The sequence below is a fragment of the Trypanosoma grayi genome (genome assembly GCF_000691245.1).
Source record: "Trypanosoma grayi strain ANR4 Tgr_228_V1, whole genome shotgun sequence".
Classification (NCBI taxonomy): domain Eukaryota; phylum Euglenozoa; class Kinetoplastea; order Trypanosomatida; family Trypanosomatidae; genus Trypanosoma; species Trypanosoma grayi.
In genome coordinates, this window is record NW_008825847.1 from 4,130 (window position 1) to 15,288 (window position 11,159).

The window sequence follows — 11,159 nt, forward strand, 5'->3', positions numbered from 1 at the left end:
AAAAAAAAAAAGAAAAAAAACAGCAAGCCAAAAAAAAATCTTACCCATAAGTCACCGCGTGTGCACCTCGCCCCTTTTTCCACCGGACGGCGAGGAAACAACGCACCGTCGGCCAAACACACCCTCTCAGCAGATCATACAAGGCGGTCTACGCTGCAGGTGTCTATGTAGACAATAATTCCCCCTTTGCTTTTTTTTTTTGCTTTCTTTGCATTTTTGCCTTCTTTGGTGCTTGTCTTGACAGAAGTGGTTATCATCGGCCACTTCTTATTGCTTTCGTGCTTCAACCAGCTTTTTTTTTTCATTTACTTCTGATTCATTTTTTTTTTTCCTTTTCTTCTTTCATTTCGTCGTATTGTACCTCTTTTTGTTCCTCCCTCTCGTTTGGCGGGGGGTGGCGGAGAGGAAATAAACGGTGGGAACGCCCACCCTGGTTCTCGCGCCACACACGCGCACCTTCACCTATATATATATATATATATATACACCTTCTCAGCGCAAGTCACATTGGACGACGCTTTGCGGTGCCCTCACATTGAAGGCTCGCCATATCCGCATTTTCTTTTCGCTCCCTGTCGTTGACAGCAGCGAGTTGTCGGGCGACAGCGCCATATAGGCAGAGGAACTCTGAAGCCGCAGAAACCCACTCTGCTTCTCCAACACGCTACCCCCATCCTTCAGTCGGAACAGCTGCAGCAGCTCCACCTCTTGTGTGGAGCCCCCGGGCGGGCTGAAACGCGGTGGTCGCGTTCGCGTTCGCGGCCCTTCAACGAACTGTAGAAAGCGGCGTGATGCTTGTCCTGGGAGTCCCGCCAGGCCAACACCACCGCCGCCACTAGGGGGGTTGTGCCGGTCCACATATAGCACATGCGGTGAGTCTTCTTCATCGCTGGAAAGGTCATACAACACACTATCGCTACTGTCACGGAGTCCATTGCCTCTATCACCATCATTATCCCCATGCAACGCTCCACCTGTTGACCATGTTGTTACTGATGCTGCTGATGTTCCTCCTCCTCCTCCTCCTCCTCCCTCCACTGCGTTTGAATCGTCGAGTGAAACCAATATTTCGTCAGATATTTCACTGCTTATGATGCCGAGGATCGGGGCGGATAGGCGACATGTCGCCTTCTCGCAGCGGCCCCCGACAGAGTAGGCCGAGAGGACTGTCCCATCAGCATCACCGGCATATAAAAGCATCGTCTGCGAAAAGCCACTCCAATTAGCGTGGTTGGGGCTGGAGTGCACGTTAGCACCAGGATCGCACAAAGGCGAGGACGGGAAGGTCCACCACGAAAATGCGCGCACGGGTCTAGTGGCTCCCGAAAAGATTACACGCCTCTTAGTTCCACTACCCGGACCCAAGCGGTTGACCTGGTACAGAAAGAGACTGTCTTCTGTGCCAACGGCAATGTGCTGTCCGTCTGGAGTGACTTCCAACTTGTAAATGGGCGCCCCGACATTCACCTGGCAGTCCGTTCCGTCGGATGGGTCGAATACGGAATCTATCTGCTCGTGGCACTCAGTGAGACGCCACACCACTGATTTATCGCGGAGATTACGGACGGTTAAAATTCCATCCATGCAACCGATGTAAAGGTGATGCCCCATTACCTGCAATGTGCTGATGTGGGATGAGTGATCTACGAAGGACGTCTGCATCGCCTGGCTGAAAACGGAGTCATTCACTATAGCTTGGTCGCTGCTCCCAGTGGAAGCGCCGCCATCCACATGGTACTTGTTCACCACGACAAGTCCATTGATGAAGCCTACTGCCATGTAGACATCACCCCCTTCGGTAAGATGCCGTGAAGACGCAACAGCGCTCACAAGACCGTGCGGTTGCACGCCGTCAATGAGTGTACGTACCTTGTCCGGCCCCTGCCACAGATACACTCCCTGATGCAGCGCAATAACGGCACCAAGGTAACCCCAACAGAGCGGACTGAAGTTGGGGCGTCCTTTGGCATCGCAGAGGGAGATCCCCTCTGCATTGAGGACGCGATCGCACGTCTCAGCGGGTCGGCGGGACGTCATGTGCTGCGAGTACAGAGCGCTCCTCCGCGGCACGGGGCTTGCGTTTTGGGACACACCGACATTACCGGTTTGGGCGGAGCGCACCGACACGCTCAGAAGGTCGTTCTCGTGCCGAACCGGTGTGCAAAGCTGCGGCGGCGCTGCGGAGATCAGCATGGTGAGGCCCCCTGGTTTCGGACTCGATTTGTAGCCGCCGGCGACGTCGTTGCACCTGGAGCCGTGCACAGGCGTGCGAAGGCCCGCAGTTGTGGCGGCCGGCGATGTCCACAGAGCATCTCCACGCAGTGAGCGGCTGCCCGGGGTCGTGTGAACGTCGCAGGTTGCCCCAGGTGACCGGCCATCAGGTGTGCTAGCCGTAAACGCCCTCGGCATGGGTAGCGGTGTGTGACAGCCTTCAAGGGACTTGGCATGCATCACAGGCATTAGCTTCGGGGAGGAAGCGGACGATCCGTTTCCGTTGTGAGAGGCCACCCGCGGGTAGCGGCATTCGAGGCGCGAGCGGACCGGCGAAGACGGCGGGGTCTGAGGCTCCTCGCGTACCCCGTACGGCCCCATCACACTGTCCATATAGATAGACTGCTTCTGCTGCTGAGACCCTTGGTGCTCACTCGTTTCAGCTGAATCCTCGGCCCGGCTCGGTGTGCAGCTCCAGATAGCAAGGGGCTCGCTGCTCCCGTGGTCATCATGTCCCACGAGACGGGACGCGCGGTCGCTGCCGCGGAAAAACATGAGCCCACCACTGCCCCCAAGTCCCATCTGCGTCTCCAGCGTCCTTCGGTACCGCGCCTCTGTTGCACTCGCCGCCGAGTGCATGTACCCATCCAGTGGGTTGTGCAGAAACTCCTTGTAGTCCGCAATGCCAATAAAGCGGTCCTCTACGGTGGGGATGTGAGCGAAGTTGGCGTCGATTGGCGACTCGCCCGTGCCGCCCTCCGTCGACGGTGAGCAGTACGGCGAGAAGGATACGCTCATCGCACTGGACTTTCCTGTCAGGCGCATTGGTTGAACGCACGGCGAGAAACAAATACAGTACTCGGTATGGCGGGGCTGTGCAAGATCTCAATGGAATTACCAATACAGTAAACAAACCAAAAAAGGGGAGAGTGAACGAGAAGCACCTAAAGGAGTTGTTCTTCCCTTTTGACTTCCACCCTTTCTTTGTCTTCCTTTTTTTTTGTTAAATATTTGTGTGTGAGAGTCTGTGTTGATCGCCCAGGCTTAAAAGCCCCGACCGTTTCTTCAGCTTCCCTTGCCTCTTCCTTCGCGCCTGTATGAATGCAGATGCTTTCCCAGTCGGCTACGGAGAGAAGGCTGGGGTGGTTGCGTGTCTTTCTCCTCTTTCCTTTATGTAGACCGTTGTATGTTTTGCCTTGCTGCTGATGTTATCAGTCTTTGTTTCCTTTTTTTTTTTTTACAGTAGGGCTCCCACCCTTTGCTTCTATAGTTACTTTCTTTTTTTTTTTTCCTTTTTTTTTTCTTTGCTTTCCGCGTGTATGTGCTCTTCCCTTCCTTCCTGCAGCGGGCCAAGACGCAATGCGCCCACCTAAAGTACTCTATGTGTGTGTGTGTGTGTGTGCGTGTATAGCCACGCCCGCGTGCTGCAAGAATATATGTATATATATATACAAGGAGAGAGAGAAGGCTTTTTTTGGGTCATAGTGGCAACAAGAAGAACGAAGAGAAGAACAAGAAGCAATGAGTGGTCAATGGCATTGCATCAGAGAGGGTCATATCATCAATCCGCGCAAGAAAACGCCACTGTGCTCTCATTTCTGGTGCATCATGCACAAAGACGAGCACCCACACACACAGACACACATGTACGCGGCCTCACGCCGCCAACCTGGCGAAGAATCCATGCTGCCGCTTTCCCGTGAAGGGTGGAATCACAAAGAGCGGACTGTCAGTCGGCAGAAAGAGCACCGCCGCCACGTACCATCCCAGCAGCAGAAGTCCACCAACAAGGCTCAGCCGCAGCGAGACGGTGGTATACCACGCGATAGCGTCGCTCGCACGCGCGTGCTTGCGGAACAGCAGCCACACGGCGAACCAGAGCCACGGCAGGCCCACGAAGCCGGCGTAGAAATACAGTCTGCAAACGCGCTCCGCCTTCGCAACAGTGAGCGGCCCCCCCGCGAACATAACGGCGCAGGAACGACGCTACTCTCTCCTTTCCCACGACTTTCCCCCCACACGCAGCACCGGCACACAGAGAGCAACAAGACACAGAGAAACATAAGGAGTAAGGTGTAGGGAAACAGTCTTGCAATGGTGTGAAACCGTATAAACACTTCACGCACGCAGAGGCGTTTTGCCTTCTGAAAATGTTTGTTGACTGTTTAGCAAGGTCCTGGTTCCATTCAGCATGCGCGCCTGCGCAGAGCAGCTCAGCACAAGCCAAAAGAGGAAAATCACATTGCCACTTCGGGCACCACATATTTCATTTTTCGCTTCGCTGCTCTTTGTATTTACATCAGCCACATGAACGGAGGCGCGTGGTAAAACGAAGGGGGGGAGGGGAAACGAAACTCAAAGGAGCAGCATAGACACGTTTTTTTTTGTGTGTCACAACGCGACATTGGCGCGCGGGAGCTGCTACGAGGTACGTGCTAACAGGAGGACCTCACTCTGATGCCCCCGTATCCACCCAGCCTCTTCTTCTCGCTTCTCTCTTCTTCTACTCTGAGGGCGACGGTGACGGCGTCAGGATCCGCGGGAAGCGCATGGAGGAGAACCTTCGATTCGTTGCCAACAGTGATTTCGTATTGCGCTCCTTCGTTGTCTCCTTTCGCCGCCGCTGGTCCCCCTTTAGGCGCTCTAACGCCGTCACGAAACGCTCTGTAGACGATGAGGATGTTGGCGGGAATGCCATGACTCCTCCAGGTCCCTTTCCTGCAGCATCACGCCGCGCTGAAAGCGACTCAACGCGCATCAAGTCTCTGTCTTCTTCGTTTGGCTGAATCACGGCGAGCCGACAGGGGTGATTTTTGGCTCTCTCCGACACGACACGCGACGGCAGCCCCTTTATTGGCTGCTGCACGGGGGGAAAGATGGTTGGTGTCGTCTCCGTTAACGCGAATGTAGCCTCACAGGGTGGTCTTTCCTTCGGCGCAATCATTGCCGGGGCAGGAATAGTCGGCGGCGGGGTTGGCATCGGCGTCTCCGACGGTCCCACTTCTGGCAGGGGCGGGGGCATCAAGATCGTCGCCAGTCGCACATTCTGCCGCTGCTGCGGTTGTTGTGGTTGTGGTTGTTGACGCTCCTGGACTCTTCCGACGACGCGGCTCCTCGCCTCTCTTTCCTCCACAAGAAGGAATGAATGTTCGTCCGGGTCATAGAAAACGTACAGCGGACCATGCTTGTCGCCGAGTGGGCGTCCCAACTGCACACCACGTTGGTAATCCACCACTGCGCCGTGGAACGGCGCTACGCGCCGTTGGTCTTTCCCCCTCGACCCTACTCTGCCTGCAGCGGCCCCCTTTGTGAGGGGCAGGCCACTACTGCTACAGTACGTCACTGTCGCGATGGGGACAATCTCGCCATTGAATACCACATAGCCAGGCTGATTGGAGGCCAGCGTAGCGCACAGATCCCCAGCATGTTCGGCACGAACCGGAACTGGCACATACACCACGTCCTCGGTTGCCTGCGCCCCCGCGGGGTCATACAGGTACGGCGAAAGCGCGAGGTTCTTCGTGAAGAAAGCCCGCTCGTCCTTGGAGGTGGATGCAGAAAAGCCCATTTGGCGTAGCAGCCGATTAATTGCCCGCGTGATGCGGGCCACCCGCTGCTCGTGCATCCACGCCTCATAGAGTGTGCGCTGCAGCTCATCCGCGCTGCGCCCGCGGCGGGCGTCCTCCGCGAGCTGGCGCAGGCGGTTGCGGTGCCGGGCACGGTAGGCGATGCGCTGCATACGCAGCCGCACGAGCGCTTTCAACCGGTCCTCGTGTGAAAGCGCTGCGAGCCTACCCATATCGTCATCACCAAGGACGGCGTCATCCTCCTCGTCATCTTCTGCGTTGTAGAATCCGCCGATAGAGTTTTCAACAAAGGTGGTGGACAGTGCGTTGGTCGCGCGTCGCGTGCGACGGCCTCTTCGATCGCGTGCCTTGAAAACAGCAGCCTGTAGCGCGGCGAAAGCCCGCTTGGCCTGCAGCGTCACCGGGTTGTTCTCCCAGAAGGCACCCTCCCGATGATAGCTCCACCCGTTCGCTTCGGTGGCATCTGCGTCGTCGTCCTGCATATCCGACGCCACCGACGACGCGAAGGGTAATGTATCCGCGAAGTAGTCCAGCACGACACGCCGCTGGCACGGGTCATCCTCCGAAGACAGCAAGTGCGACTTGCAGCTCATCGACACGTCGGTGTCAGCTGAGAGCGCTACAGCGAGATTCCCCACCTCCTCTGAGTACGTCAGGAAAAATGCCAAGAGAAAGTCGATGCGGGCCTGTATAACCTTCATTGCCTGCTGCAGCACCGTCATGTCCTCAAGGTGCTGCGCCCGCATGCGTTGCACTCCGCTGTGGATGCCGCTCAGCTCCTCCAAAAGAATCTCCTTTATGGGGCGCAGCACGAGAGCCGTTCGCCATGATGCGGCTTTGGCGAAGGTCTCATCCTCCTGGAGCTTTGCCTGCAACGACGCTATGGTGGCCTCCTGAGAGCGCATGAGTTGCTGCTGCATAAAACGAAGGGCACTCACTTCCTCTCTACGGCGCTTGTCTAGTGTCAGCTTTTCCGGTGAGAGCCCACAGCCTTCTGAAGCCCCAGAAGATTCTCCCTCCCACCCCGCATTCAGCAGTCGTATGTATTGCTCGTAGTCGAAGATAGCGTCCACGCTCTCGTTTCCAACGTTGAACGTCGTCTGCGTCGACGCCACCTTCGTGGGACGGACCATCACTTTTAGCCTTACGTCTTCATCGTCTGTTATTGACGTCAGTGCTGTTGTTTCAGTGGTTTCCTCCATCACTGAGGACTTCGCTGTTTTCACCGTCACAGTCGTTGGCGTCGTCATACCAGTCGTTGGTGAAGCTACTACCGCGGGATCCGTGACTGTTACTTTTAGTACTGTTGTTGGCACGTCCGCCGTCGCCGCCGCTGGAACCATTGAAGGCGTCATCGTCGCTTTCAATGGCATCAAATCTGTCAGGGTTACCGTTGGTGTCTCTGTTGCTTTCGCCCCAGTTGACGGTTCTGTTTCTGCTGCTGCTCCTTCTGCCGACAGCGGGGGTGGCGGTAATGGCATTGCCGTTGCGGCCCTCTCGGGTGGCGGTGATGCCGCCACCAATGCCCCTGGGGAGAGCGTGGTCGCCACGACATACACCGTCGGCGATGATATGGACTCCTCCGCGAAGAAGTCTGTTGAAAACGGCGCCAGCGGGTGGGCGGTCGCCAACGGAAGGGGCTCCATGGCGTCGCTGGGGCGCTTCGAAGACGTCGGTGGCGGCGCCTTCCTCCCAAGCGACGCCTGTGAAGCGTAGCCCTGCAGGCGCCGCGATTTGGCCACGGCCTCCTGTAGCTGGTAGCGCAGCACGAGGACCTCGCGGAAGTAGCAGTGCAGCATGAATTCGTGTGCCTGGCGGACGCGCTCGTGCGCCGCTTCCATCTCGCGGCAGCGCCGCTCACTTTCCTGCAGCTCCGCCGCCAGGTCACGCGTGCGCTGCTCGAGCGCCGCCCTGCGCTTCTCCTCCGCGGCGAGCTCCACAAGGGGGATGACGTTGTGGATTGTGTTGTGCACCACATCATGCACAATGGTGCTGCACACATCCTGGGCAGACTCGCCGTATCCGGGCGCGAGTGTATCAACGTGGTCGTAGAGGCGATGCAGCAGACGCTGCAGCCGTCGCTGTACATCTGCGCGCACCTGCGGGTGTACGTTGTGAAAGGCGAGGAGGTTGTTCACCTCGCGCACGTTGCTCTCCACGCACAAGAGGAACTTTCCCATTTCCTTGGTAGCCAAAACAAAAATGGCACGGTGTGGTGTTGCTTGATTGCGCCTTCCCAATGGCGTTAGGCTTCTCAGGTGTTGCTATTCTTGGCTTCCCTGCCTACTGCCACCGCCACCACCGCCGCCGCCCTTGTGTTTATTCAGTCCCCCACTTCTTCTACTGAGGTGGGCACGTCAAGTAAAGGAAAGAGAGAGTGTGTGTACCTGTGCCACAGCGCGTGTGTGTGTGTGTGCAAACATCACAACGACAAAGGCAGGATAGAAAATTTAATCAGCAGCAGCAGCAGCAGCAGTAGTAGTCGTAGCAGCGTCGTTAATCAGTAGATGCGGATCTGAAAAGGGCGGGGATACCTTTTTTTTTTCTTCTCTTGCCAAGCACCACAGACCTCACAGGTTATGGTTCTTGTGCTGCGCCTGCCACTCCTTTATTCCGCGCTCAAATACCCCAGAGACCATGCCGTTGGGGCAGTACACACTCGTTACGCCAATGCTGGAGACATTCTGGACATTGTTCGTTTGGTTGTCGAAGAAGATAAACTGTGAGAAGTCCGCCTTGATGTCAGGGTCGTTCTTCTGCAGCTTCTTCAGAATAGTGCGATGATGGCTCGCCTTGTTGGCCGAATATATCTCCACAAGGTCCCCGAAGAGCGAGAGCATCGGCACGCGATTCCCTGCAGCGTCAGTGAACTGAAACAGCCGCATAAGCTCCATAGCCCAGCGCGGCTCATCGCAAGTGGAGGACACCGCCAATGACGTGCCGCTCCACTTGGGGTCGGTGTAGAGTTTCTGCAGCAGCTGCCGCGTCTCACCAATGAGACGCACCTTCGTGCCAGCCTTGTCGAAGGCGGCGCTCGGGTCCTTTGCATCCGCGCGGAACGGNCACCAATGAGACGCACCTTCGTGCCAGCCTTGTCGAAGGCGGCGCTCGGGTCCTTTGCATCCGCGCGGAACGGGCTGCCTCCGCCGCCCCACAGCTGGTACATCTCCGGCGCCCACAGCGTGCCGTCAAGGTCGAAGACAATCACGCGCGGCAATTTCTCATCGGCCATCCCGCACAGCAACAACACAACAAGACTGGCGCAGTAAAAGGTAGGAGAAGGGTAGCCTAACACACCAGGGGCAGCAAAGAAGCAGAAACAAGAAAGCAGTTGAGTGACCGAATGGGTCAGCCATATGAATTTGGTTCTCAGTCCATCTTATTCTTTGGGATGAAAACAGAATGCAAAAGCGGGCATCACGCACCACACACACACACACANTATATATATAGCCATACCTGTATGCATGCATGTATACACACCGAGAGGGTATTGCTTCCACTTCTAATTGTATGAGAAAAATCCGAACGCGCCGTAGTGCACCTCAAGCGCCGCCATTAGTTCTTCCTCAGCGCCCACATACTCATCGATAATAGCATCCACGGAGGGAATCTTCTCGGCATTGTAGATGCTGTAGAAATGCTCCAGTCGCTGTCGCAGCGGACGACCTGTAGCCTCATGCAATGCCTCCGGGGCATGATGTTGGCACTGCTGCTGTTGTTTTTGGTTTTGGTGACGCCACACTGCGTTGCTGTTCGTCATGGCACCGTTATAACAGCGCTTGTTTTGCCACCGCTCCTGCTGCTGTTCGAACTCCGCAACGGTCTTTTCGAGCTTGTGTAGACATTCGTCGTTTTTCGCCTTGTATTGCTCCACCGAGTGTACGAGGGACTCCACGGTGCCGACGATGTGGATGTGCTCCGCCTGCACGCGGGCAAACCCCTCCAGCGTCTGCCTCAGCTGCAGCTGCTGCTGCGTCACCTGCGGCTTCCACTTCTCCAGCGAGCCCACAACGCCCTGCAGCACTGCCACGAGCTGCTGGTTCTGCGAACGCAGGCGCACTGCAGTGCGGCGCAGCTCCTCATTAGCGAGCTCCGCCTGCTGTAGCCGCGCCTCCAGCTCCTCGTCCTCAGCGTCGTCAGCCTTCTGACGCTCCTCACGCCTGAGGCGGTCGTAGAAGACGGCGGCCTTCAGCAGTTCCACCTCACTCACCGCCTGCTGCGTGTCGCGGTGCAACTTGTGCGACGCCTTCGCGAGCGCAGTCACGCCCAGACGGTCGCTGCTGCTCTGAATCTGCGCAGCACACTCAAAGACGGCGTTTTGCAGCTTCTCCTGCACCGCACGCACCTCACGCTGCAATTGCTGTTGTCCACTTCGCGTGGTCATCGTCTCTGTTCGCATGTCCTGCAGCTGTGATTCAACGCTATTGATCAGCTCCTCCCGCTCTGCGCGGCATTCACGCCGCGTTGCGTTCATCTTCTCAACGACTTTATTGAGGAGGAGCGACAGGGCGTACGCCTCGTTCTGCGCGGCGTCTGCTCCGTCACCCACCGCGCTGCTGCTGACGTGAGGCTTCGCATTGCCCGGTGAATCCGCCATTTCCGGCATACGTGCACGCCCACTCCTCTATTGGCTAATAGCTGCAGCAGCAGCAGCCACCTTTGCAACAGAGAGAGAAAGAGAGAGAGAAAAAGAGAAAAGGGGTGGGGAGAAGGAATGAAAATGACTGAAAAATAAAAGGCGCCCAGTACTATCCTCATTCTTCTCTATGCATGCGTGTGCGGCAGTCGCTGTACTGTGGCATACCGCCCAAGAAACCAGCGCACTCAGCCAGCTGCAGTGGGCGTGGGGGCGAATAAGGAAGAAGCCGGGTTCCCCCGTGAGTGGTGCAAGGCGCACCCAATGCACAGACCCACATGCATATTTTCCAAGCTACGTCCACCTCATGTCTTACCAAGTGGCCAACTCACTTATGCGTGGAAATCGCCCTTTCCATTTCGTTTCTGCTCTGTTACATTTTCTTTTCTTCCTCTTCGTATTCCTTCACCAGCCCTTTTCACCGGGCGTGGCGAACCCAAACGCACACGCCCTATTACCCCATTCGTCTTTGCTTCCTACACGCTCTGGGTCGCAAACGAGCACACACCACACACAGACGCCCAGACACATACCTACACACACCGCTCAATGGCATCCCTCCTTTCCTTTTGCGCACGCCTCTCCGTGCCACCCTTCATGCTCCTTTTGGCCTCCCCGCCGCTCTCAGCTTCCCTCATTCATCGCATGTGGGTCCTTTTCTTGTCCATCTCAGCAGCAAGAAAACCGAGTGTCGCTTCTTCACTCCTTTCTCGCCCCCCCCC

At 56.6% G+C, this 11,159-nt stretch overlaps 5 protein-coding genes across 5 annotated transcripts; all 5 read right to left on the reverse strand.

Moving 5' to 3' along the window:
* Window positions 1-492: 492 nt before the first annotated feature.
* Window positions 493-3,009, reverse strand: DQ04_02281010 (hypothetical protein; the record flags this gene model as incomplete). Its single annotated transcript, XM_009311706.1, has 1 exon — window positions 493-3,009. The coding sequence occupies one exon, from the start codon at window positions 3,007-3,009 to the stop codon at window positions 493-495; it is 2,517 nt and encodes an 838-aa protein (XP_009309981.1).
* Window positions 3,010-3,867: 858 nt separating this feature from the next.
* Window positions 3,868-4,179, reverse strand: DQ04_02281020 (hypothetical protein; the record flags this gene model as incomplete). The annotated part of the gene is made up of 1 exon (XM_009311707.1): window positions 3,868-4,179. The coding sequence occupies one exon, from the start codon at window positions 4,177-4,179 to the stop codon at window positions 3,868-3,870; it is 312 nt and encodes a 103-aa protein (XP_009309982.1).
* Window positions 4,180-4,714: 535 nt separating this feature from the next.
* DQ04_02281030 (hypothetical protein) lies at window positions 4,715-7,978 on the reverse strand (the record flags this gene model as incomplete). Its single annotated transcript, XM_009311708.1, has 1 exon — window positions 4,715-7,978. One exon carries the CDS (start codon window positions 7,976-7,978, stop codon window positions 4,715-4,717), a length of 3,264 nt encoding a protein of 1,087 aa, XP_009309983.1.
* Window positions 7,979-8,368: 390 nt separating this feature from the next.
* Window positions 8,369-8,692, reverse strand: DQ04_02281040 (hypothetical protein; the record flags this gene model as incomplete). The annotated part of the gene is made up of 1 exon (XM_009311709.1): window positions 8,369-8,692. The coding sequence occupies one exon, from the start codon at window positions 8,690-8,692 to the stop codon at window positions 8,369-8,371; it is 324 nt and encodes a 107-aa protein (XP_009309984.1).
* Window positions 8,693-9,303: 611 nt separating this feature from the next.
* On the reverse strand, window positions 9,304-10,407 carry DQ04_02281050 (hypothetical protein; the record flags this gene model as incomplete). Its single annotated transcript, XM_009311710.1, has 1 exon — window positions 9,304-10,407. The coding sequence occupies one exon, from the start codon at window positions 10,405-10,407 to the stop codon at window positions 9,304-9,306; it is 1,104 nt and encodes a 367-aa protein (XP_009309985.1).
* Window positions 10,408-11,159: the final 752 nt, after the last annotated feature.